Source organism: Pogoniulus pusillus, chromosome 2 (genome assembly GCF_015220805.1).
Source record: "Pogoniulus pusillus isolate bPogPus1 chromosome 2, bPogPus1.pri, whole genome shotgun sequence".
In the NCBI taxonomy this organism is placed as follows: Eukaryota; Metazoa; Chordata; class Aves; order Piciformes; family Lybiidae; genus Pogoniulus; species Pogoniulus pusillus.
Genome location: NC_087265.1, coordinates 35,744,894 through 35,768,571, shown reverse-complemented (window position 1 = coordinate 35,768,571; position 23,678 = coordinate 35,744,894). Strand labels below are relative to the sequence as shown.

Below are 23,678 nucleotides of genomic sequence, written 5' to 3'. Positions count from 1 at the left end.
TGCCAGGGGAGGTATAGGCTGGATGTTAGGAGGAAGTTGTTGCCAGAGAGAGTGATTGGCGTTGGAATGGGCTGCCCAGGGAGGTGATGGAGTCGCTGTCCCTGAAGGTGTTTGAGAAAAGCCTGGATGAGTCACTTAGTGCCATGGTCTAGTTGATTGGCTAGAGCTGGGTGCTAGGTTGGACTGGATGATCTTGGAGATCTCTTCCAACCTGGTTGATTCTATGATTTCTATACTGTCACTTAAAAGTGATAGTGCTAAATCAGTATTAGAAATTGTAAACAATGACACTATTTTTGTTGAGACATCACAAATGGTAATGAAAATGTGCCAGTACAGCAGACTATTGTGCCCTAGATTTTGGGTTGGGTTTTTTTTTTTTGATAATTGGTGTATTAGTAATACTTCAGGTACAAGCAATTGCAATCTAGAGCTTCTAAACCAAGACTTCTTACGTTTTTTTAACCACATGATTAAGTTCAAGCATCTCTTCATTGTGTACCATGAATAAGTATAGTAAGATGAAAATAGAAATACTGGTTTTGTAAGTTAGCTTTTAAAACCTGGTTGAGGTGGTCTGCTCTTGTAGCTGACTCGCCTTTTTTGAGAGGGGAGGAAACTCCTGAACACTTTTTGTGCTCCTAGATAAATGTTGGTTACCTTGCTTATACAGCAGAGATTCAAAATTAGTGGCCTTCATCCTGGGGCAGTTTCAGAGTAATACTATTAGACTAAGGTCATTGATGTTGTAAGACAAGTAGTTGGAAAACATTCAGGTCTGGATACCAATGTTGTGTACCAGTGGGAATCTGGAATAAGAAGTCTTGGAAACACATGCACTCATGCAGTTACATTCACTTGGTGACGCATGAGGGCTGTGGCTGTGTTGTGGGTTAGGTGCAGTGGCAAAAAGCATTCACATACCTAAGACTTAGAGCTCCAAGCTAGTTTCTGCATAGTTTGGCTATTGTTTAACCAGAGTTCTGTTGGTTGAGTGCATAAAAAGCTCTTGAGACTTTTTTTTTCCCCTTTTTGTTAAGAGTTGATGGTGGATTTCAGAGGACTTTTGTTTTCTAAAGGTGTGGCAACTGCATTGGCGCACCACCTTGAACCGCTGACATGCAAGTTTGCAAGCTCGCATACTCTTACGGTTAGCATGGCATGAGCAGCACACACATCAGACTGACAAATGTAAATGCATGTGAATTTGCTCCTGCCAGAATGTACAGGATGACAGCACCAGGTTATTCTGTTCATATGTCCACAAAAATCAGTGTCTGTAGCATGAGTTCCTCAGAAGAGCTGTTTGTTCTTGCAGTGCTGGTGAAGCTCAATTTCATCATGATGTTTAAAGTTTCATCAACAATCTTTTTAGTGATCACTTCCATAATAATCTAATGGAGTAATATATCCTCATCTAATGTCATGACTGGTTCATTGTGGCAAAAGATTAAAGCAATGTTTTTGTTCTTCAGTAGTTCTTCAGCTGGACAAGGTTTTGCTTGAAATTCCATAAGAACAGAGTAGTATAAGGTTCATGTTTTGGTATTTATCATCACTGTAAAAGTTACATACTAGATTATAATGATTTCCTGCCTTTATTGGTGGAGTTCAAGCTTTCTGCCCTCTGCTGTGCACGTTCCACATCCAGCTACCCTAACAGGCAGGAGTGCTCACTGACTTCTGAAGTTGTATGTTGTTTCCTGAGATTTCTCTTTGCAGTTTTTGTTTTGATGGAAGCTATAAAGTACTTGGGAGCTTCGTGGTGGTAGGAATAAGTCCACAGGTTTCTTTGTTTTTTTTTCCTCTCCAGTGGGGAAAATGTCAAATTTGTATTTATCTTGTCAAAAGTAAGGGTTTGTTTTAGAGACAACCTGTTCCATGTGTTTCTAATAGTCTCTCCATCACTCTGCTTGAGCATTTTAAGGCTGTGTGGGAACTGTTGCACTAATCATCTGCTTTTGTTAAAGGTCTTTCTTTTTGTCATTTCTGTTTCAGATTTAGCCTTGGAATCTAATCCATCTGACCATCCCAGAGCAAGCACAATTTTCCTGAGCAAGTCTCAAACAGATGGTAAGATGTTTTGGTTTTTTTTTCTGATTTGAAAAGAGGTGGAAGAAAAACTGGAAAAATAACAGCCCATTTTAATTGTACAACTTGAGAACTCTTAAATTGCTTTTATTCTTTCAAAGCACAGGGGTTCATAATATGCATGTTAACACTAAAATGTGTTCATAGCCTGGTTTGCTTCACACTTGAAATCACTTGTTCTTATGGTCACTTAAATGTCAGAAGATTTCAGAAGTGTAGATCCTAGTAGCCTGAAAGAGCAAGGCAGTCTTCACTTGTGTAATTCAAGCTTCAAGCAGGGGTAGGATTTTTTACTGACCAGTTCCTAAATGTATGTGTATGTGGGAAGCTGGAAGTAGTATGTAGTTTACTAGACTGATAAAACCTCAGTATTTTTTCCTCACTGGTTTTGCAGACACCTAAAGTAAAATTTGAAACTTTTAATACTGACACACTTCAGAAGCCTAAGCTAACAGAATTACTTTTATTGAATGTGATTTGGGAATGTGTTTTAGAAGCCTTTCAATTCACACTGTTTCTCCCTTTCTAGTGCGAGAGAAGAGGAAGAGTAATCACATCAATCATGTAAGTAACGCAGATTCTTAGTGTGCTTTATAGATAACATTAGCATGCTGAGACAAATTGAGGAAACAACTGCAGTAGTTGTAGGTATAGTACATGTGTTCCAAATCCTCCTTAGCAAGATAAAACTGAATTATCTTTGCCTGTCTTTAAAAAATAAAGAGGCACAGCATCGTAGAGCATAGAAAATCAAAAGATTAAGAATGGATTTTTTTGTTGTCACTGTATCAGTCTTAAGCATTTCAGAACAGCAAGGGCAAAAATACAAGTCTACATTTATTTTAGGCAGAAATGAGACTGGATTAATTTCTCAGCTGAGATGGTTAAGTCTTAAATGACTTGCTATTTGAGCATTGCCATAGGACTTGCTGTAAAAAATGTATTCAGCAGGGAAAGAGAATGATGGACAAACATTATAAGTTGTTTAACATGCTGATGATAATCAGTATGTTTTAATATCTGGAAATATGCTTGTAGCTTCTTACCCAAATACTAGTTGGCTTTGACACATCAAGAAAATATATAAAAAAGATGAAATTCCATCAATAAACTGAATAGATTCGTGTAATTTTGTATATTACAAGAGATGATGTATAAACCTATGTTATACAATCCTTAGGAACCTGATGGCTATAGGGTAGCAGGAGCAGTTCCCTATAAAGACCCTCCTCTGCAGCAGCTAGTTGAAATGTAAATCCAGTGTTAAGTGTGGTAAACCAAAGCTTACAGAATTCAACATCTTTAATGTTTTTCTGTTCTTTTTTTCTTCTCTTTTTTCCCCTCTAAGATTTCTCCTGGACAGCTTACAAAAAAATACAGCTCATGCTCAACGATATTTATAGATGACAGCACTGTCAGTCAGCCTAACCTTAGAAGCACAATAAAGTGGTAAGAACCATGTATCATTACTAAGGGTCTAAGTAGCATTGCGAGATTTAGTGGGGATTTTGCGATGATCTTGCCTGTTACAAAGCCAGTGGCAGACTTGAGTGAGAGGACCACAGCATTCCTCATTCAGGTCTGTCATGGAAGGGGGGGAAACATCTGGTTAATTGTGGCTGCTGAAGTAAGATACTTTCTTTTGAGTTACAAAGTTAATGTTCTGTTGTATTTGAAAATAGTTTACTTGAGAGTGTGGAGCCGTGCAGAAGTGTGTCAGCATTTTGGATTTAAAGATGTGTGTTGAGGTGGGGGGCAAAAAGGCTTCACACGGAAAGCAAAATCCAGAAACTCCCGAGCTGGGAAAACTTGAAATGGATTTTGTACGGAGTTGTAGGGAGGTAAAGCTTGCGGGACTCGGGTTTGCTCTTTGCCAGTGATGTTCTTCTGCCCTCTAGCCGTGGATAACAGCATGTTGCTGGCTTCCAGAGGACTTCCAGCCTTGCTACTTCTTTTAGCGTTTTGTGATGGTTTGGGTGTTCCCCGCCCCCCCCCACACTTTAGAAATCACCCAGACTAGACTCAGCCGGCTCTGGAAATATAAATGAAGCTTATATTTACATCTAGCACAATATACGAGCAGATATTTACAGTATATACAGTTATATACAGAAATATACAAGACAAAAGGTAATGCAGAAACACAACTCCCCTCCCAGAAACCTGAGTCCCCAGGAGGGGCTCTCAACCACCCCTACACCTTCCCCCTGCCCCTCTCAACCGTACTCCAGTCCCAAGGAAGAATAGAGGTTCAGCCAGGGGGTTAGGAGGCAAAGTGGATTAGAAAAGAAACAGAGGGTGAGGTTAGAGAGTAAGATGCAGCCCAGAGCACGACAGCAGCAGCAAAAGTGGTTATCTATGTTTTGCTTTTTGTTATTATACATGTCAGCAAGCCTGTGAGGGAAGTAGACATCACCATTGTTTTCCTTTCACAGCCTGTAATCTAGTTCTTCTCACCAAAACATTCTAGCCTGCTTCAAACTAGCACACATTTGTTATTTTAGGTAGTTTGGTAATTTCTTAGAATCATAGAATCAACCATAGAATCATCCAGTCCAACCTAGCACGAGCCCTATCCAGTCAACTAGACCATGGCACTAAGTGCCTCATCCAGTCTTTTTTTCAACACCTCCAGGGATGGTGACTCCACCACCTTCCTGGGCAGCCCATTCCAATGCCAATCACTCTCTCTGGCAAGAACTTCCTCCTAACATTCAGCCTATACTTCCCCTGGCACAACTTGAGACTGTGTCCCCTTGTTCTGTTGCTGGTTGCCTGGGAGGAGAGGCCACCCCACACCTGGCTACAGTGTCCCTTCAGGTAGTTGTAGACAGCAATGAGGTCACCCCTTGGCCTTCTTGGTTCTCCAGTGGATATGGTAGGTTGACCCATTGTTCTGGATACCACAGGGGCAGTTCTATGTTCATAGATGACACCAGATAAGAATTCCAGGTTTTACTGTGCTTGAAGGGAAAAGGAAGGCAATGTAGCTTCAGGAAGGCTGAACAGTTAGTAGAGTTAAAAAAATGTCTAGGTCTGTTCATTGCTTTAAAATTGCATTTCAAACAAAAGTACCTATCATGTCACTCTTCATTTTCTTGAGAAAAGCCCACAAGTTCCATTTGGGAGCCAAGTGCCATTTTGAAGTGGTGTACAACTGAGAACAGATCAGATCATGATGGATTTCTGCAATGGCAGTGTTCCTGTAGACCTTGCCAGTAAATGATCTGAAATTGGGCCACAGTAGATAAATGTCAATATGAAATCTGTGGTCTTCCTTGGCTAAGCAAAAACTGAGTTCTTTTCATGTCCCTTTGCTGGATTATGCTGGCATAATATGCTCTTGATTATTCTTTTTCTTTCAGACATGTCCTAAACTAGACATCCAGAGACACAGAATTAAAACAGCAGCAGCATCTCTATAACAGTATATATATCATTAGGGAGACCATCTACTATATTTCAGTTGTGAATAGTCCACACTATCGATAGAGCTCACTTAATCAGGCAGTAGGTATGTGTTTAAAACGTGGCATAATCCTTACTCCATGGCACAAATATCTGTACTGTGAATGTAAAAGTAGTTGGCTAGCAAATTTGATTTGTCCAATTTCTGTTCAGGCACAAAGCACTTGAGAACATGAGAAGAAGCCAGTACTTAATAGATTCCAAATGTTTTATCCTGAAACAGCTTTTTGCAGTGGAATAGGATATATAGAATATGCTTTTACATCTTTCTTTCTTTCTTTTTTTCAGTGTAACATTAGCAATATTCTACCATATAAAGAACAGGTGAGTGAATTTGCTGTGCTGAAATACAACTACTTTGCATTTTGAGCTAAGGATATGGCCTGATCACTTCAGTAATGGCTAGTATAACTTAAAGGAGTTGAAAAATCTGGCACTTTATGCTCTATCTGCTGTCTCTTTGTACTCCCTCTTGACTTGATGCAGAAAGGTCAGTAATACATCCATCCAAGGCACACACTTCATCAAAAGTGAGATATAAAAATGCACTTTAACGTGCCACAAATTAGTCTTTGGGCTCTGTTTAGCTTTACCTGAGTACAGAGCTACAGATTAGTTTTGATGGGTGTAGGAGCACTCTGTCCCAGCAGAAATACTCCTTGTCACTACAGCTTGTTACATAATACACTTCAAAACTGCAGCTACCTTCTTAAAATAAATGCTGTTAATGAGAGGGTTTCACATTTTAAGGGAGAATTATACTAAACATAATAGGAGAACATGGGTGGCTGCTCATTAGTAAGCTTCTTAAATATTCAGTTGTAAGGTCTCATCTTTAAATATTGTGCAAAAATGCAATATAACTTCATAACATACTCTAGAAAAAGATGAACTATAAAGTCCCTTATCTTCTTTAGTGGATTGTACTTTTTAGTGGACCCCATAGCATTACCTATTAACTTCTTTTGATAAAGCAGGTGTTTTGCTTTCTAGAGATTCTGACAGATCATTGGATATTTTTGATGAAAAATCTCATCCTCTCACAGTAAGTGTAATTTTTTTTTATCTTCTTCATGCTTATCAATGTACATATATCTCTATATAAAAAATGCAGTGCAAACTATTCTCTGAACTTTTGATATCAGCTTGGTCATGCCTAGTCCTAAATGTTGCAAAATATGTTTGATTTTCTGTATAGAAAGCAAGCACATGCTGATTCTTGCATATTTCATATCTGAACTTTGACTCCTCCTTTCTTCCCCTCTCTAACAGTACTTTAAAAGTCTTTCCTGTGTATTTAGGAAGACATGGTTAGTAGATCTGTAACTAACCTTTTTAAATGACTGCAAGCAGGAGAATGTAATACATGAAGCCTTACACAAAGCAGGAGACAGTGAATTTGGTCTTTACAAAACCTGAAAAAGCAGCATTTTAAAGCAAATATGCTTAATGCTGATTGCAATAACAGCTAGGAGCATTCCTTGTGTGGTTTTAATGTGATTGGTCCTGGGTATACGTTTTGGGACCGTTTAAGATGCAAAACCTGCTAGCACAAGCAAGTTCAAGACACTAATGCATGTTTTTTATATCCAGTTTGAACACTACTAGCTTAATGAACGTCCTACAGAGCCACTTCCTATGTTTTGAATTTGAAACTAATTTAGCAAAGCTGTAGTGGCTTTAAAAATTCATTTTGCTTTATGAGACTTACCTGAGTAAACACAGCTCAATCTGTCTCACAGCTCTGGCTTGTTAACTGCATTTTTAAACCTGTTTATTAAACATTTAAAGTTCCTGAGCATTTTGTCCCTAAACATGGAATTGTATACCAAAATAGAATCATAGAGTCAACCAGGTTGGAAGAGACCTCCAAGATCATCCAGTCCAACCTAGCACCCAGCCCTATCCAGTCAACTAGACCATGGCACTAAGTGCCTCATCCAGGCTTTTCTTGAAGACCCCCAGGGACGGTGCCTCCACCACCTCCCTGGGCAGCCCATTCCAATGGGAAATCACTCTCTCTGGGAAGAACTTCTTCCTAATATCCAGCCTATACCTACCCTGGCACAACTTGAGACTGTGTCCCCTTGTTCTATTGCTGGTTGCCTGGGAGAAGAGGCCACCCCCCACCTGGCTACAATGCCCCTTCAGGTAGTCGTAGACAGTAATAAGATCACCCCTGAGCCTCCTCTTCTCCAGGCTAAACAGGCCCAGCTCCCTCAACCTCTCCTTATGGGATAAATACAGGTTTTTTTTTCCAATGAACTTCAGAAGAGATTTTGTGTATGGACTGTGCCACTTCAAGAGAAGAGTCTGGTCCCAGAGTGTTTTAACGGGGAATCTGTTGTTTGACATTGAAAATCATTTACGTAAGATGCACTCTGCTTCATCAGACAATTTCTTTTCATTATGTAACAACCTGACATCTTTTGCTCCTTTCCTGGAGTCTACCTCATATTAATGAGTACAAATAGAGGAAAATAGTGTCCTTCAGGGAACATTGAAGGCCTCTTACCTTACTGCAGTATACAGACAGAAATATGGTAATGACTGTATGTCATACTTCTGAGAGGGAAGGTAAAAATGGCTTGTTGGTTTCAGTAGCAATGGCTGGTTGCCTGCAGTTCCTTTAAAAAGGTTCATCAGCTCTAAGAAATCTCTGAATGCCTTGTCCTCTAAAGATTCAGTCACGAGCACTCCAAATCCAGGCTCTATTGACCCTAGTAGCAGAAATAACTTTTTTTTAGTTTCATTATTTGTTATGAGCATCACAGGGCTTACTCAGTCTCAATCCTTTCCTCTTGAGTTCCAGTCAGGAAAGATGTACTTCCAAATGTGCATTTGTACTGCTCATAGCACAGAAATTGTGCAAGGGGGATCCTGCTCACATTATTCCTAATGTTTCATGCTCACCCTAAAGAGAGAACCTCCATTGATTAGTCAGATATTAGAAGGCTGTGAGGAAGAGTACAAAGGTAACTTACCTCTTCATTTTACTTTGACACTGCTTCATTTTATTTGGACTCCGCTACCTGGCTATTTTAAACTACAAAACCAGATGAAAATGCTTGTTTTGGTTACCTTATGACTACTTAATATAAAATCATAGAGTCAACCAGGTTGGAAGAGACCTCCAAGATCATCCAGTCCAACATATCACCGAGCCCTACCCAGTCAACCAGACCATGGCACTAAGTGCCTCATCCAGTCTTTGCATGAACACTTCCAGGGATGGCTGCTCCACCTCCCTGGGCAGCCCATTCCAACAGCAAATCACTCTCTCTGTGAAGAACTTCCTCCTAATATCAAGCCTATACCTCCCCTGACACAACTTGAGTTTGTGTACCCTTGTTCTATTGCTGGTTGCCTGAGAGAAGAGACCAACCTCCACCTAGCTACAACCTCCTTTCAAGTATTTGTAGACAACAATGAGGTCATCCCTGTGCTTTCTCTTCTCCAGGCTAAACAACCCTGGCTCCCTCAACCTCTCCTCATATGGTTTTTGTTCCAGGCCCCTCACCAGCTTTTTTCTGCCTGGTACCTTTACTATACTGTAGGTTGAAACACAGATAGAAACCTGAGTATCAGTCTTGCAGAACCAGTGTGTAAAGTTGGAGCTTTTGAAGTTTCATCCTTCCAGCAAGAGTGCTGAATATCTGAATGTTCAGGGGACTGGGTCTGAATTCCCAAACACTCACTTTAGAATTGCAGTTCTGCCTGTGATGGCTTGACATATATTCTCCAACTCTTCCTCAGCTGTAAGGAGAGTCTTGTAAAGTCTCTTAATTTTGCCTTTTGAAGAGTCAGTGCTTCCATGGTGTGTATTTATCTGTGATTTTCTTGCAGAGGGAAACCTTTCTTTAAGAAAACTCTTTTAATCTGTAAAATGTTCCATGAACAATAGTTGGCACCTGTAATAATGACGGCAGTTCATGATCTCTCCCATTAACACTGCAGATTTAAAAAGCCTTCAAAGCAAAAGAAAAATCAGCTAAAGCTACTGTACTTTGGTTTGACTTTTCATAATACTGCAAGGCTGCTTGCTTCTTTCACTGTATCATTTTGCCCTGCCTCTGACAGGGAAGGGTTGCATACATTTCTGCTTGGTGAGAAGAGACAACTGTGTGTGGCTGTTCTTTAAAGTCAGTATTAAGTAAGACAGATTATTCAGTGAACCAGAGAACTTTCTTTCAGCGGGAAGAAGTTCCAGATGACTACTACAAGCATGACCCTGATCACAAGCACATCTACCGGTTCGTTCGGACACTGTTCAGTGCTGCACAGCTGACAGCTGAATGTGCAATAGTGACACTGGTAAGAGATACTTCATTGCTGTTACTGCAACAGGTTTTTTCCTCCCATCAATGACTGAACTGAGCTGAAATGACATTTAAATAGTTACACTATCTCACAAAACCATGTTAATAATGAAGACACTGTAAAGTGAGGTCATCAGAGTAGTCACAGAAGTGGATAACTAAAAAGGAACTTAATTACCTTTCTGTATATGGGTATGTAATGTTTAATCTGCCCAATCGAAAATTACTTCTTTCATAATATCAAACTCACTGTAGAAGCTTCAGAAAGGCTGCATAGTGGAGTATAAGAAGATCAAACACATCTTTTATTTTGGTTGTGTGTAAGGGCAAGTGGGAGTTTTGAGTTTATATTAATCAGAACAGTGCAAGTAACAGTGCTTAAGGGGTGGAGGGATAAATAATACAGGAACTCCATGAGAGGAACTTTCCCATTTTTAACATCCTTCAGTTGTTGCCACCTTTCTATCAAAAAAAAAAAAAAGTATTAAACCAAAGAGGTTATAAACTCTTTTTCCCAGGTGACATGAATCATAGAATCAACCAGGTTGGAAGAGAACTCCAAGACCATCCAGTCCAACCTATCTCCCAACACTATCCAGTCAACTAGACCATGGCACTAAGTGCCTCATCCAGGCTTTTCTTGAACACCTCCAGGGACGGTGACTCCACCACCTCCCTGGGCAGCCCATTCCAATGCCAATCACTCTCTCTGGCAAGAACTTCCTCCTAACATCCAGCCTCTGCTTTCCCCGGCACAATTTGAGACTGTGTCCCCTTGTTCTATTGCTGGTTGTCAGGGAGAAGAGGCCACCCCCCACCTGTCTACAGCCTCCCTTCAGGTAGTTGTAGACAGCAATGAGGTCACCCCTGAGCCTCCTCTTCTCCAGGCTAAACAACCCCAGCTCTCTCAGCCTCTCCTCATAGGGTTTGTGATCCATTTTTTTGTAACTCAAGAACAAGACTAAGAAAATAATCTCCTATTCTGTTGTTTGATTTCAGAAAATAAGATATATGTAAGAAGTTGGCAATGTTACTGATTATATACACAGACATATATGCATGCATATTCTACATGTATGTATGTGCAGAGAAAGGGAAAAGGTGTAACAGCTGCATTAGACAGTCTCTCAAACTGCACTTTGAATTCTAGATTTCAGTCTTCACTATGGCTCCTGTCTGAAAAATAGTCTAAAAGGAGAACAGAAGAGAACTATCACCAAAAGACAATGTGGTAATTGAGCAAACTCAACTTGAAGGACTCTCTTTAATAAAGAAATGAGTAATAAAAGGGTCAGCTAGATAGAGCTTTTGAAATTCTGAAAGTAGTTTGAGGTTTTGGCCTTTTCCAAAGACATACAAACAGTTTCCACAGCACAAGATGATAGCTAGCCGTGGCCAATCTAATCAGCTGAGGTACAACAAATAGTAGCAAGAGCTAGTTTTATAGTAACTTTTACCACTAGATGGCTCTGTTATTGTAGCAACACCTTCAGTCCACTCGATGGCTACAAGCAAAGGATGGGATGAAGGTGCGGCGGGTAACCCTAGTAATAAAGATTGATTCTGCCTTTAGACTTGCACAACGGCTTCCTGCACCTGCTAGTTTATCTAAGGTTTCATTAGGACCTTGGACTTTGTTTTTAATGTCCTGTTGCCTAGACTATCTATATGCAGATCTAAAGGTGCAAATTATCACAGTATCACCAAGGTTGGAAGAGACCTCACAGATCATCAAGTCCAACCCTTTACCACAGAGCTCAAGGCTAGACCATGGCACCAAGTGCCACGTCCAATCCTGCCTTGAACAGCTCCAGGGACAGTGACTCCACCAACTCCCTGGGCAGCCCATTCCAGTGTCCAATGACTCTCTCAGTGAAGAACTTTCTCCTCACCTCCAGCCTAAATTGCCCCTGGCGCAGCCTGAGGCTGTGTCCTCTTGTTCTGGTGCTGGCCACCTGAGAGAAGAGAGCAACCTCCCCCTGGCCACAACCACCCCTCAGGTAGTTGAAGACAACAATAAGGTCACCCCTGAGCCTCCTCTTCTCCAGGCTAAAATTACTTAGTTCATGGGTCATTATGGGAGTGTGAAATACCAGAAAACTTCCAAGGAAGGGACAGATTCAACATCTTTGGGCTGATTTAAGATTACATGGGAGGAATGTGTAAAAAGACCAAGATATATCTTGGCCTTGGATGTCTTTCAGTAGCAAAGCAGTTGATGATGTAGATAAAAAAGGAGATGAAGCTATTGTAGGTGGAGTGAAGACTGTTCTTTACACGGTGAAGTAGAAGCAGCGCTATGATGCATTTCACTGAGAAAGACAACAATTAATGCATCTTTGTCCCACAGCTAGACATCACAGTGAAGGCTTTAGTGCTTCCTGTTAAGCTCTAAGTGCTGAACTTTATGATAAAAGGCTGGTGTGATGTTGAGTGACTATGGGAATTGGTGACAAAGAGACAACAGTGCTTATTGCTCAGAAATGATTCTTCAGTATCTTTATTGTATACCTTGGTGGTCCAGTTCTTGTATTATAATAAAACTTGAACTTGTAACTCCTGTAAGTTTGGATTCTAAAGTGTCAGTAGCAATTACTGATACTTACTTTGACACACTTAATGGTAATGGGATAAAATTGTTGTTTTGAACTGGCATGCTTGCAGCTTAGAACTCAGCTCCTGCTTTTTTGTATATCTTTTTATAGGTCTATTTGGAAAGGCTTTTAACCTATGCAGAGATTGACATATGCCCTAGTAACTGGAAGAGGATAGTCCTGGGAGCTATTCTCTTGGCTTCTAAAGTCTGGGATGATCAAGCTGTGTGGAACGTGGATTATTGCCAAATATTGAAGGACATTACTGTTGAGGACATGTAAGTTGCAAGGTTTGGCTCATTTGCTGTGGTGGGCTTTTTGTCTTGGTGTGGTGTTTTTATGGTTGTTTTGTTTTGGTTGGTTGGTGGTTTTTTAAATGCAGCTTTGGTGATCAGACTGAAAAAATGTCTATCTCTGGTGCTATAATATGTGTATGTGATATATATCTGGTGTCGAGCCTCATTCCCTTTTTTAACCTAGGAAACTTTGGATAACCCTACTTTGAGACAAACCTGTAGTAGTATTTAATTACTTAGGTGAGTAACTTCAAAGTTAGTTTTCTTGACTTCTTTCCCCAGTAATAAACTGTGTTTGTTTACATTAGTGTTACACCAGTGCAAAAAAATAAAGGACTCAATTTAAAATCTTACCAAAAAAGTCCTGTTTGGGAGGGGAAAAAGAAATAGTAGTAGTAGTAGTAGTAAATCTGTTCCCTGCCTTCTCTCATTTAAAATTTGAAACACTGCAAGGCAGTCTTGTGGTTTATGTTTCTGCTCTGGTATACAGCTAAGGCCTAAAAATCTCAAGGTTTGAATTCCTAGCTGCTGCTGCCGCTGGATGGCAGGTGCCATTTGTGTTGGTACCTGTGGTTGCATCATTACATCTAGCTACTACTACAGCTCATCTTTTTTGGGTGAGTTCTTTGACTTCCCTACAGTGCTGAGAACAAGGTTGTCAATCTTAGTTCTGCTATTCCTCGTGTGTTTTCTTGTCTCAGAAGTAGATTTCATTTTTTTCAGAAACTTTGACTCTGCTGTCTTTTCTTGGTGTACTCCAATTTAAGCCCTACAATTTCTGCAGTTTAAGGATGTTCACCCTTGTAGCTCCAAGCACATACTATGGGCTGTAGATGTATTTGTGTGGAGCGTCCCATTAAGATTTTCTGTTAAATTCCTCCTCAGAAAGTTCTCTCTGAGAGCTTTGAGCTGTCAGCATTATTGTTTCAATGATATCTGCAGCTTATTCCCCTGTTTCCCTTGTCCTAATGGTAGAAATGCTAAAAAGCTAGGTTAATGTCAGGCTTTCCGACCTTAATAAATTGCATCACATTTTGTGTGTGTTTGAGTTTATCACACTGCTGTGTTGTAGTGGAGCATATGTCCATGCCTGCATAGTGAAGGTCGCTTCTAGTACAGAAGCAAAGGCAGTAGCGGTTTGCACATAGCACTGGGAGGCTTCTTATGTGAGAGAGTTTGTTTTTGCCCTACACTCTCTCCCTTGAATTCAAGCCTGAAGCTAATGCTTTAAATAGAGTACATAACTGTTTATCTGGGACTCTTTGTGAGGAGAAAGATCCAGTTTTCTTTCTTTTAGGTGGGGGCAGCTTTTCTGAACACGGGGTTATCTGCACCAAAACAGTTTTTATTGTCCAGGTCATTTCACATTGCAAACAGCAAGAGCAAACATAGTACTTTGGTTTATACATGCCCTTTGCAGGGTGTTCTCAGTCTCCAAATGAAGGGCTGTGCCAGCCCTGCTTTCAGGAAAGCATAATTACTGATTTTACACAATATATGTCTTCATCAACCTGCCTCAGAGTGCTCGTCTATCTGAGGAACATACTTGAAGTGCTGCTGCAAATAAGTCTGAGGTTGACTGAGGTCAGTGATGCTAGGAGTGCCAGAGTATACATTTTGCTCTTTTTGATGTCTCTTCTTCTAGCCCTATTTGAGACAAATCAAATTGATATCCTGCTTGTTACAGATATTTTCAGTGATATCTATTCTCTGTTGGCTGATGGAGGGTCTCCTGAAATTGTCCATACTTATATTTTGAAAGCAGTGATGGTAGTAAGGAAAATAGACTAAATTTTGGCTTGGTTATTCCTTCAGTTTGAACATGGGATTTTTGTAGAAGTTTGAGTTTCGGTATGGGCAGAAACTGTACAAACCCTTTCTGACAGTGGCCCAGGAGTCTCCATCCTAGGCTCCACACTGCTGCAGCTTGGCAGCCTTAATGGCTCCTGGATTGGATAACATCACCGTAATGAGGACCTTGGAAAACAGCTTAAGATAATAAGCAAAACTGAGTTTAAAGTTTGTAAGTCTGCTTTCAATCCATAGTTGGTACTGTAGTTAATTGTGAACTTTAGTAGTTCCAGCATTTTTCAAAGTAGTCACTAACCCTGTAAGGAGAGGCTGAGGGAGCTTGGGTTGTTTAGCCTGAAGAAGAGGAGGCTCAGGGATGACCTCATTGCTGTCTACAACTACCTGAAGGGAGGCTGTAGCCAGGTGAGGGTTGGTCTTTTCTCCCAGGCAACCAGCAATAGAACAAGGGGACACAGTCTCAAGTTGTGCTGGGGGAAGTATAGGCTGGATGTTAGGAGGAAGTTCTTCCCAGAGAGAGTGATTTCCCATTGGAATGGGCTGCCCAGGGAGGTGGTGGAGTCACCATCCCTGGAGGTGTTCAAGCAAAGACTGTATGAGGCACTTAGAGCCATGGTCTAGTTGACTGGCTAGGGCTGGGTGCTAGGTTGGACTGGATGATCTTGGAGGTCTCTTCCAACCTGGTTGATTCTATGATTCTGTGATGGTGAGTATTGGGTATTCTGAATAGAAGTAATTTTGAGAGAAAATGGTTGGAAAAGGGTTTCAGGTGTAGTTACATTCTAGTATTGGAGATGACTGATGATGCTCCCAAAAAATTCACACAAACCCCCAGCAGCAGCCCAGCTAAAAATTACTTGGCAGGACTCAACCAGGTATTGCTCCAAGGGCAGGCCATTTCTATGCACAGTAAAGGCCTATCTGTGAGGACTGGTGGCAAGTTTGGTTTGTGCACTTTTGGTGAACATCTTGGCCCATATCTAGAAGGATCTCGCTAGCCTGATGGCAACTCTTGTTGAGCTACTGCAAGCCAAGAATCAGAATTATACCCCAAAAGGTTTTATACCAGGTTTAGTTCACCCAGTCTGCAAATCTGTGTGTGCATGTGTAGGGGGGATGTATATGAAGGTATCGTAAGTGCACCTTGCCCCCAGCAAACATGCTCTCCTTAGTGCTTGACATCCCCACCTGTTTAAATTTGAGTTCTTTGGCTCTCATAGAAAGTGATGGTGGGTTAGAAGATACGTGATCTAAGCTTTGCAACTGGCAGATGAGTTTATTAGCCTTATTTTCTTCCTACTTAGCAAAAGTAAATTCATCTTACTTTCTTTTTCACAAGCCCTTTCTTATTTGACCAAAGCAAAAGTGGAGGTTTTACTAAAAGGATTTTTTTTTTTTGAGAGTGTTTTGTTTTGCTGATTTCTGATGGGAGTTAAAAACAGAAGAGAGAAGAAGTCATCCTTTGTCAAAACTTGCTTTGAATGTGAGACCATAATCACTAAAAAATCAGCTGTGCAGCTGCTAATCTGGCTGTGATTGCTTGTAAGGGGACGCATGCTGTTCATTCTTTTGGCTACATATACTCGTAAATAAGACACAGAAAACACAGGGGCATTGTCCTTATCAGGTTTTCAGCCACTGTTAACTGACTTGTTAATCCAAGGAAGAATTGTATTTTTACACAATTAAAATGTATTAGCCTGGTGAGTACAAAGGACATTTATTCACAAGGTAAATCAAGCTCTGATCAGCTGATCATCAAAACATTATCTGATTTACATTTCTATAGGCTTATGACCATATGAACAGGAAATTAATTTTGGCACTAGGTTCAATGGTACTCAAGTCTACTGTACTAGAAACAAGCACAAAGCCACTATTCATATTGGGACCCACTATCCAATACAGGACACAACCTGGATGAATCCTTCATTTATTTCTCCTCCTCTGATAGGCAAAACATCCATTTTTAAAACCTCACCAAAAGCAAGGACAGCCCTGGGACTGAATCGTGCCACTTGTCTTCAGGTGTATTCACAGTTGGCCCATACAGCTGCTAAATTCTGTTGAGACAGGTCTGCTACCGGTAGGAACGACTGTTCAGTGTCAAACTGAATTGCACGTTTTGGGCACCACCAGTTCCTTTAAGGATAATTTGTAAGACATTGGTTTTCCTCTGTAGAATGGATATCTCTGATTTAGCTGAACATGGTACAGTAGAAGAAGCAGGCTTTTTCATGTCATGGCACTCTCCTCACTTTCCTCCAAATATTTTGCCCAGCGAGTAAAAACTGGACAGTGCCCTTTGACACAGTACTTTGTTATCCTGCTTAATGCTATTGAGGAGAAAATTCCTTCTCCCACCTAATGCTGCTTATTTATTTATTTATTGGAGATGAATCCATGTTGCTTCAAGAGCCTTTTTTCTGTGAGATAATAGCAGCAGCTCTTCATAGATCCATTTGTTGCCGTGGTGATCTGCCTACTCCTTTTGTTAGTCCGCCTCTACTTCAATAAACCCCCTTCCTGTTATCAGCCTGGTGAAAATGTCTGCAAGTTCTTCAGAGCTAATAAACAGCATACATCACTCCTTTCATCTGATCACTATAGTGTGGGGCCGTAGGAGAGTGAGAATGGTGCATGAATTGTACAGCTGCACTAATGGAACTCCGAAGAATGAACCTCCCCGGTCAGCCGAGCGAGTGCATGACAGGGCACTACCTTTCTCTCTGAGCTGGAGGTGCCAGGACTCAAAAGCTGCACCTTGTTTTGAGCACAAATGAATGACCTGTCTCTCAAAACTAATAATGCAAAGCTCTTGATGACTATTTCAAAGTTGCTGGGCTTAAAAACAAGCTTGAAGTCTCTTCAGTGTTTCAGCCAGCTAATACAATCTTTTTTCCTTTGTCTTCTGTCCCTTATGCTTCCTAGGAATGAGATGGAAAGACACTTCTTGGAGCTACTGCAGTTTAATATCAATGTTCCTGCCAGTGTTTACGCCAAATACTACTTCGATCTTCGCTCCCTAGCAGATGACAATAACCTGAGCTTTCTGCTGGAGCCTCTCAGTAAAGAGAGAGCACAGAAACTGGAGGTAACTGTCTGAGACTGGCTGAGCAGGGAACTCAGATATCTGTGTGTGTAGCAAGGACATGTGTTGCTAATCATAAGTGGCAGTTAGAAGAACTAAAAAGTTTTTACACTGGTGTCTCAAGAGGCAAACTTACCCCCTTTATAATTACAGTTAGCACTTCTAAAGCCACACATAAGCTAAGGTAATATTCTAAGGAAAGAAGTGACAGAGATTGTGGAACTCTAGCAGACTGCAAAATAAAATGGATGTTATTTTGGGAACCATAGCTCCGTTAGGCTACTTAAGATTGAAAGGATTAGTGTCATATGTAATGGATTGTCTGTCCCTCTCTGGTCACAGCCTGTATTCCAAGCACCTAGAGACAGTCACACTCAGACTTTGCTAAATACTACCAGCTGAAGTTTTCCCACTGCATCCGCACTGCACAGCTGCTTTTAGATTTAGAGGGAGCACTTACTGCTCTCATGGCTTAGTAAATCGTTTGAGAACTGCTGCAGAAAGAATGTTTCTTTTCACAAATTTAGAACCTCACTTTTCCAAAGATGTACTGCTTCAAGATACACTTTTGGAATAGTCACTTCTTAGAAGTCCGGAATGTCCAGAGGAGTGTAACTACAGAGTACTTGCTCCTTCTCCTCAGTGGGAAAGGCTGCCCACCTGTGAGTGCCTGCAACCTTCTTTGGTATGAAGGCACATTTTAAAAGAACTTTTGCAGAGTTCCAGGCAAAATTTCATGTTGGATCAATGCAACCTTTCATCTGTCCAGGTTTAATTGATGACTCTGCATGTTGTTTTGTTGACCTTTCAACAAAGGCATTGCCACAGGCCCTATGTACACTGATACCGTGGGCCCTTTCACAGAGGGATGTGCTACTTGGCTTAGCTCATTCTCTTGTCCACCCTCCAAGCATTCTGCCCAGTGCCACGTTTTTGGTTTTGTTTTTTTATAATCTTATCCCAGCCAGAAGTGGCTGAACTTTGGAAATAGCTGTGATCCTCCTGGTCATTTCAAATGATAGGTATGGTGTGCCTATGCATTCCTCTAAAGTTAAGCAGTGCAGCTCTTCTGCTTTGTCTCACCCTTTCTACTTGCACTTTAAGCTAACACTGTCACTAATTGTAAATATGATTGCAGGGCAGTTCATATTCCACAGGAAACTGTTTACTGAACTGCTCAGTGCCCAGGCATAAGTGGATGATTTACAGATTGTGAGCCTGTTTTGTTTCTTCTTTGCTAGCATTTGGGGGCTTGGCATTAAAAACCAGAGTAATGTTCAGTACAGTTTCTGGTTTGCCATAACATATTTAATAGTGCATATATAGAGGACATCCTGGGCTGTAATTCTAAAATGTGATAAATATTTAAACCATTGGCTAATATTTTTAATTAGAAGCACACAGGCAGTTGGTTAGAGCCTGCATAGAGCAGTGAATTTGTATTCCAGGAACTGAAAACTGACTTACACCATATGGGCAACTGTGGCTAAATGTCCCAGCGCAGGTTGCTTTATGATTGATGTGCTAGCATTAGAACAGGACGGAGAGTCTGTCTGGTCTTGCACTGGGAGCTCTTGCAGCCAGTGTCTCAAAGAATGCCACTCTTGAGCCAAATGCATGCCTCCAGAAGGTCAGCAGAAATAAATGTAAATAATTATTTTAAAATATACCGAGAAGTTTAGTCATGTTTGGAGTGCTTTTCACCTTTTGAACTTCCAGAACACTGGGCTGTGCTGAATGGGTGCTGCCTTAAAGGGAAGGTGTAGGCTTGTAGCTGGTTGCAGGACTCTAAAAGTTCATCTGGTGGTAGGTGGTAAATTATTAATGGAAGTTAATGTTAAGGACTGAAATTCAGTTCAGTCTTTTATTACAGGTAGCCTTGTTTATTTGCATTGATAGTGCCTGAAAGCTGCAATAGAAACAGTCCTTGCACAGGGGCAGACACAGTTTTCTGAACAACCTTGTGTCACTGGGATTTAAATAATTAGGCTTGTTAGTAGGATAGCTGCACCAGAATAAAGGCTGCTTGACTAGCTGGAGAAGCAGTGCAGAGACAAGCCAGTTAATTGGATGAAAAAGCATTTAAATACTAAGTTGTACACTTGTACTGATATTTAATAGCTGTATTAGAGTGCCATGGCTACTGCTATGCCATCAAGCAGTGGGCTGACCTCCCTTCTCAGACTTCTTCAGGAGCCTGATCCCAGGAACCCCTGATCCACTGGGGCTGAGAGTGTAGAGAAGCCAAATCAGACATCCTACTAGAACTTAATTTCTTATGTTCACTTGCACAGAATGGCCCAGGCCCAATGGATTGGAGAGACCTCTTCAACTTGAACCTTTTCTCTCACAGAAATGCCTGCATTTGTGTCTGTTTAAAATAAAATGTTTGTGCTATTGCATGCACCAGACCTAGCTACTAGGTGCATTTTTTAACATAGCTTGCACAAACTTCTTTGCCTGTAATGGATCCAAGTTTTCCATTAGACAGTGAGACTGGTAAAAGAATGAGGGCACTTGCATATGGAAACTGCTTGCCTTCTTTATGCCTGGCTTTCTGATGGATAGGGCTCTTGCTGCCATGGGGACAGACCCCTTCAATATTTTTCCCTCCAAAGCAGTTCTTCACTCTGATTCTAGGTAAAAAAAGCCAGTAGTGGCACTGCTACGGAGTGCCTGCTGTGTTGATATTACACTCTGAAAGCCTCCCTTGAATGGCTCAGGCTTCCCTAACGCGTGCTCTCCGTTTTGCATCCAAACGCGGTGTGCAGGCTATCTCCCGGCTGTGTGAAGACAAATACAAAGACTTGTCCAAAGCTGCTATGAGACGATCGTTCAGCGCCGATAACTTAGTTGGTATCCGCCGTTCTAATGCCATCCTCTCCTGAGGAGAGAGAAAGGTGCAGCACCACAAACCAGCATCCACGAGAGTCGGAGGAATACCACCACTCCATGCACACAAGCCAGCGGTGATGGTGTCTTCCAGCAGGAGGAGAGGCGGGAAAACTTAGCCAACGGAGCCCAGAGCTTGAGGAGCAGACAAGACCTTTGTCAAATCAACTTTCTCCTCCTTCATATGTATCCAGAGGTGCAAAAACCAGACTCTTCTCCTTCTCTCCCCCACAGATGTTTGCTTACTATGTAGGCCTATAGCTGTGAACTCTTGAGGTTTTGAATAAGAAGTAGTTTTACATTTTAGAATTGAAACACTAACCACACGACTATAGCTAAAACGTTCTTCCCTCCCCTGTCACCCAGAGCCTCGCTGCAGCTGTATTTCAGGTCGATGCAGTGTTCACAAAAACAAAACATGGGACTCTTAAAGTGTAAAGCCACTCTGGAGCTGAAAACAGTAGCATAGAGACGTGTTGACAGATTTTCACTGGTTTGGCTACTAAAAGCTGCTATCATTGGTGATCTGTTCATAACCAAGAAACCGCCTAGCAGGGAGGAATTCCAACTCTGCACCCACTCCTTCACTCCAGTAGAGATTGTCAAGAGACTTTGAATGTTTTGACTGCAGGCAGAGATCCGGTTTTATGTATTGTTGAAATGTATAGGGTCCATGCTGCATTTCTTGTGAATTATGGTGCTTCTCTCATTTTCTAATACTTGCATTGCTCTGGAAGAGATGCAATCTGTATATTTTTCTGAGGCATTGAATGGGAAAGCTAGTCTGGAAACATCATCACAGTTGCAAACAGCGTAGCAATCCAGTGGTGAATGGTGTGCGTGCAGCACTGCTTGTCTGAGTTCTACTGCACTTCTCTTCTGCTATATACAGTGGAGTTCCTAAAGCTGATATTGTGCATCCATCTGGCTCTCCTCAGGTTTTTGTTTCCTGGGAGGGATTTACATTCATAATGAGACAGTAATGAATTTGAGAATCTTTGACTACCTAATGTGGTAGATTGAAAAATACTGAGTTCATTTGAGAATTATCAAAAAGCTTTCTATAAAGCTCCTTTTTTTGTGGTTTTTTTTTTTTTTTTAGTTTTGTTGGTTTTCAAAGTGAATTTTATCTTGTGCAACTGCTCTAGAGGCTTGGGTTTTGCTCTTTCTGAGACTTTGGAATGGAGCTTACTTTCAGGCTCTGGAACTAAACTCTAAACAGGATAAGTATTATTAGACTCTTCCTGTTACAGGTCTTTTGTAGTATCTTCCCTTTTTGGATCCAAATAGATTCTAGGCAGTTTGTCCTAGGAGCAGATCTCCCTCTGAAAGGCACAGGTTTTGTGCACTTCCTCTTCCAGCCAAGGCCCAGAAACTTACACTGAACAGCAAGTCCATGTGCCTTTTGAGAGTGGGGCTGTGAGTGTAGTCATCAGTCTGCCTGCACTCAGCTGTCAAAATGATGCATATAGCCTTTTATGGTATGCAAACATGCCAGCCCCTGGCTCCCAAATCCATGGAACTTGGCACTTCAGGTATTGATCACAGCCCATTGTGAAAATAACGCTACATCTTCAGGTGGTTTTCCTTTCTCATGTTTGTATTAAAAGAAAAGCTAATAAACTCTATTTTAATTAAAGGTGAATTGTGTGTTCTGTACAGCTGTCCCATTTCATTCCCCCTCATAAGTATTTGCTGTTGTGCAGCTTCTCTCAAGCATGAAAAAAGAAAGAAAAAAATGCAGTGGTAAGCCTTAAGGCTCCCCCACCCCTTCCCTGTAGTAGCTCCGGGTCTTCATTTTAACACAGTGACTTGTGAATGTCTGGGGAACCAGCAGCAGTGGTCATGTGGCAGCTGTGAGCTGCCTGCCTGGTTGGCAACGTGGGGCAGTGCCCTGGCAGCCTGCTTCAGCTGAAGGCAGGGCAGAATCTTGCGCAGCTGCCTGGCTGTTCCCACACGTTGTTTGCATTTAGAATTTGACTTGGGCTGCTCAAGTAACTATTCCCAGTCTCCTTGCACTTAAACGGCCTGAAGTAAGGGCCAGTCTCCCTGCAGGTGATTCGATGCTTTTTAAGTCCTCTCTTGAGGGGCACTAAGTTGGAAAGTACAAGTGACCAGCTCCTGGATTGACTTGTGACCTAATTGCTAATGAGCTTTCCTTAGCACTGCCAGATGCCTTTAACTTTGTGGGATTGGGCTGGATGCACTTTGCTGTGGGCCAGCACACAGCTTCTGCACATGTAGCCAGTCAGTCAGCAGTGAGGTGCTCAGCAGAAACTTGGGGCAGTCGTTTACCTTTTTTGTCGAATGAGACTGAGGCTTTTTCTGTGAGCTAGATGGCGAGGGAATGACACCTCGAGCTGCTTCTGCAGTATATCCTGCAGGAGACTGCTGCTCCCAACTTAATTTTGCCTCAAACTGTAACTGGGTTTAGTTTTCCAGCAGCATAGCCCAGAGCACATTGTCAATAGGATTTTGACCTGTTCAGATGATGCTAAATAGAGCTCAACTACAACTCAGCATCTTAAGAGAGGAAAAATAGCAATTCATTTAACATTTAACATTCTGCCCCCCATAAAAGAGTAAGTACACATAAGTACATCTCCCTTTTGAAGGGATGAGCAGTGGCTGTGTCAGAAGGAACTGGGTTTGGGTGATTCTGCTGGGAGACAAGCAGGTGGGGGGAGATACATCATAATTTTCACTACTCTTAATTTGTTAGCAGCACTTTTCTCAAAAAAGGCAGAAGAAAAATTACAGTCAGAATATTCGAGTTGCAGAGATTGTTCCCTGCCTGTGCTCCCGAAGAAGAGCAACCAGCTACAGAGTCAATGCACCTTATTTCTCTTAACAGCTGAGTAATATTTCATCTGTGCAGAGGTGACCTCCACTTGCATCCAGTTCCAGGGCAGCACTTTCCATTTAGCAGTAAACATTGTTTGCAGAGACAATAGCCTAGCAAGCGTAATAGGAGCATCATGTATCAGTGGTCAACAGGGGCAGGAAGTCATGGATGTGTTTGTGAGCTTACATGACGGCCTTGGGCTTCAGCAGCCCTTTCCCTTTGTATACAGGGACTCTGTATTCTGTTCCTAAGGGAATTTTACAAGAACTACTT

The 23,678-nt window shown here is 41.5% G+C and overlaps 1 protein-coding gene across 1 annotated transcript in view; it reads left to right on the top strand.

Moving 5' to 3' along the window:
• Positions 1 to 22,199, top strand: part of CCNYL1 (cyclin Y like 1) — a 37,768-nt gene extending 15,569 nt beyond the window's left edge. The window contains exons 2-10 of the mRNA XM_064160982.1: positions 1,999 to 2,073; positions 2,621 to 2,655; positions 3,440 to 3,540; positions 5,848 to 5,883; positions 6,553 to 6,604; positions 9,754 to 9,873; positions 12,584 to 12,750; positions 17,509 to 17,671; positions 20,440 to 22,199. Coding sequence (XP_064017052.1) covers positions 1,999 to 2,073; positions 2,621 to 2,655; positions 3,440 to 3,540; positions 5,848 to 5,883; positions 6,553 to 6,604; positions 9,754 to 9,873; positions 12,584 to 12,750; positions 17,509 to 17,671; positions 20,440 to 20,556 — 866 coding nt within the window. The 3' untranslated portion in view covers positions 20,557 to 22,199. The remainder of the gene's footprint in view (positions 1 to 1,998; positions 2,074 to 2,620; positions 2,656 to 3,439; positions 3,541 to 5,847; positions 5,884 to 6,552; positions 6,605 to 9,753; positions 9,874 to 12,583; positions 12,751 to 17,508; positions 17,672 to 20,439) is intronic.
• The last annotated feature ends 1,479 nt before the right edge of the window (positions 22,200 to 23,678 follow it).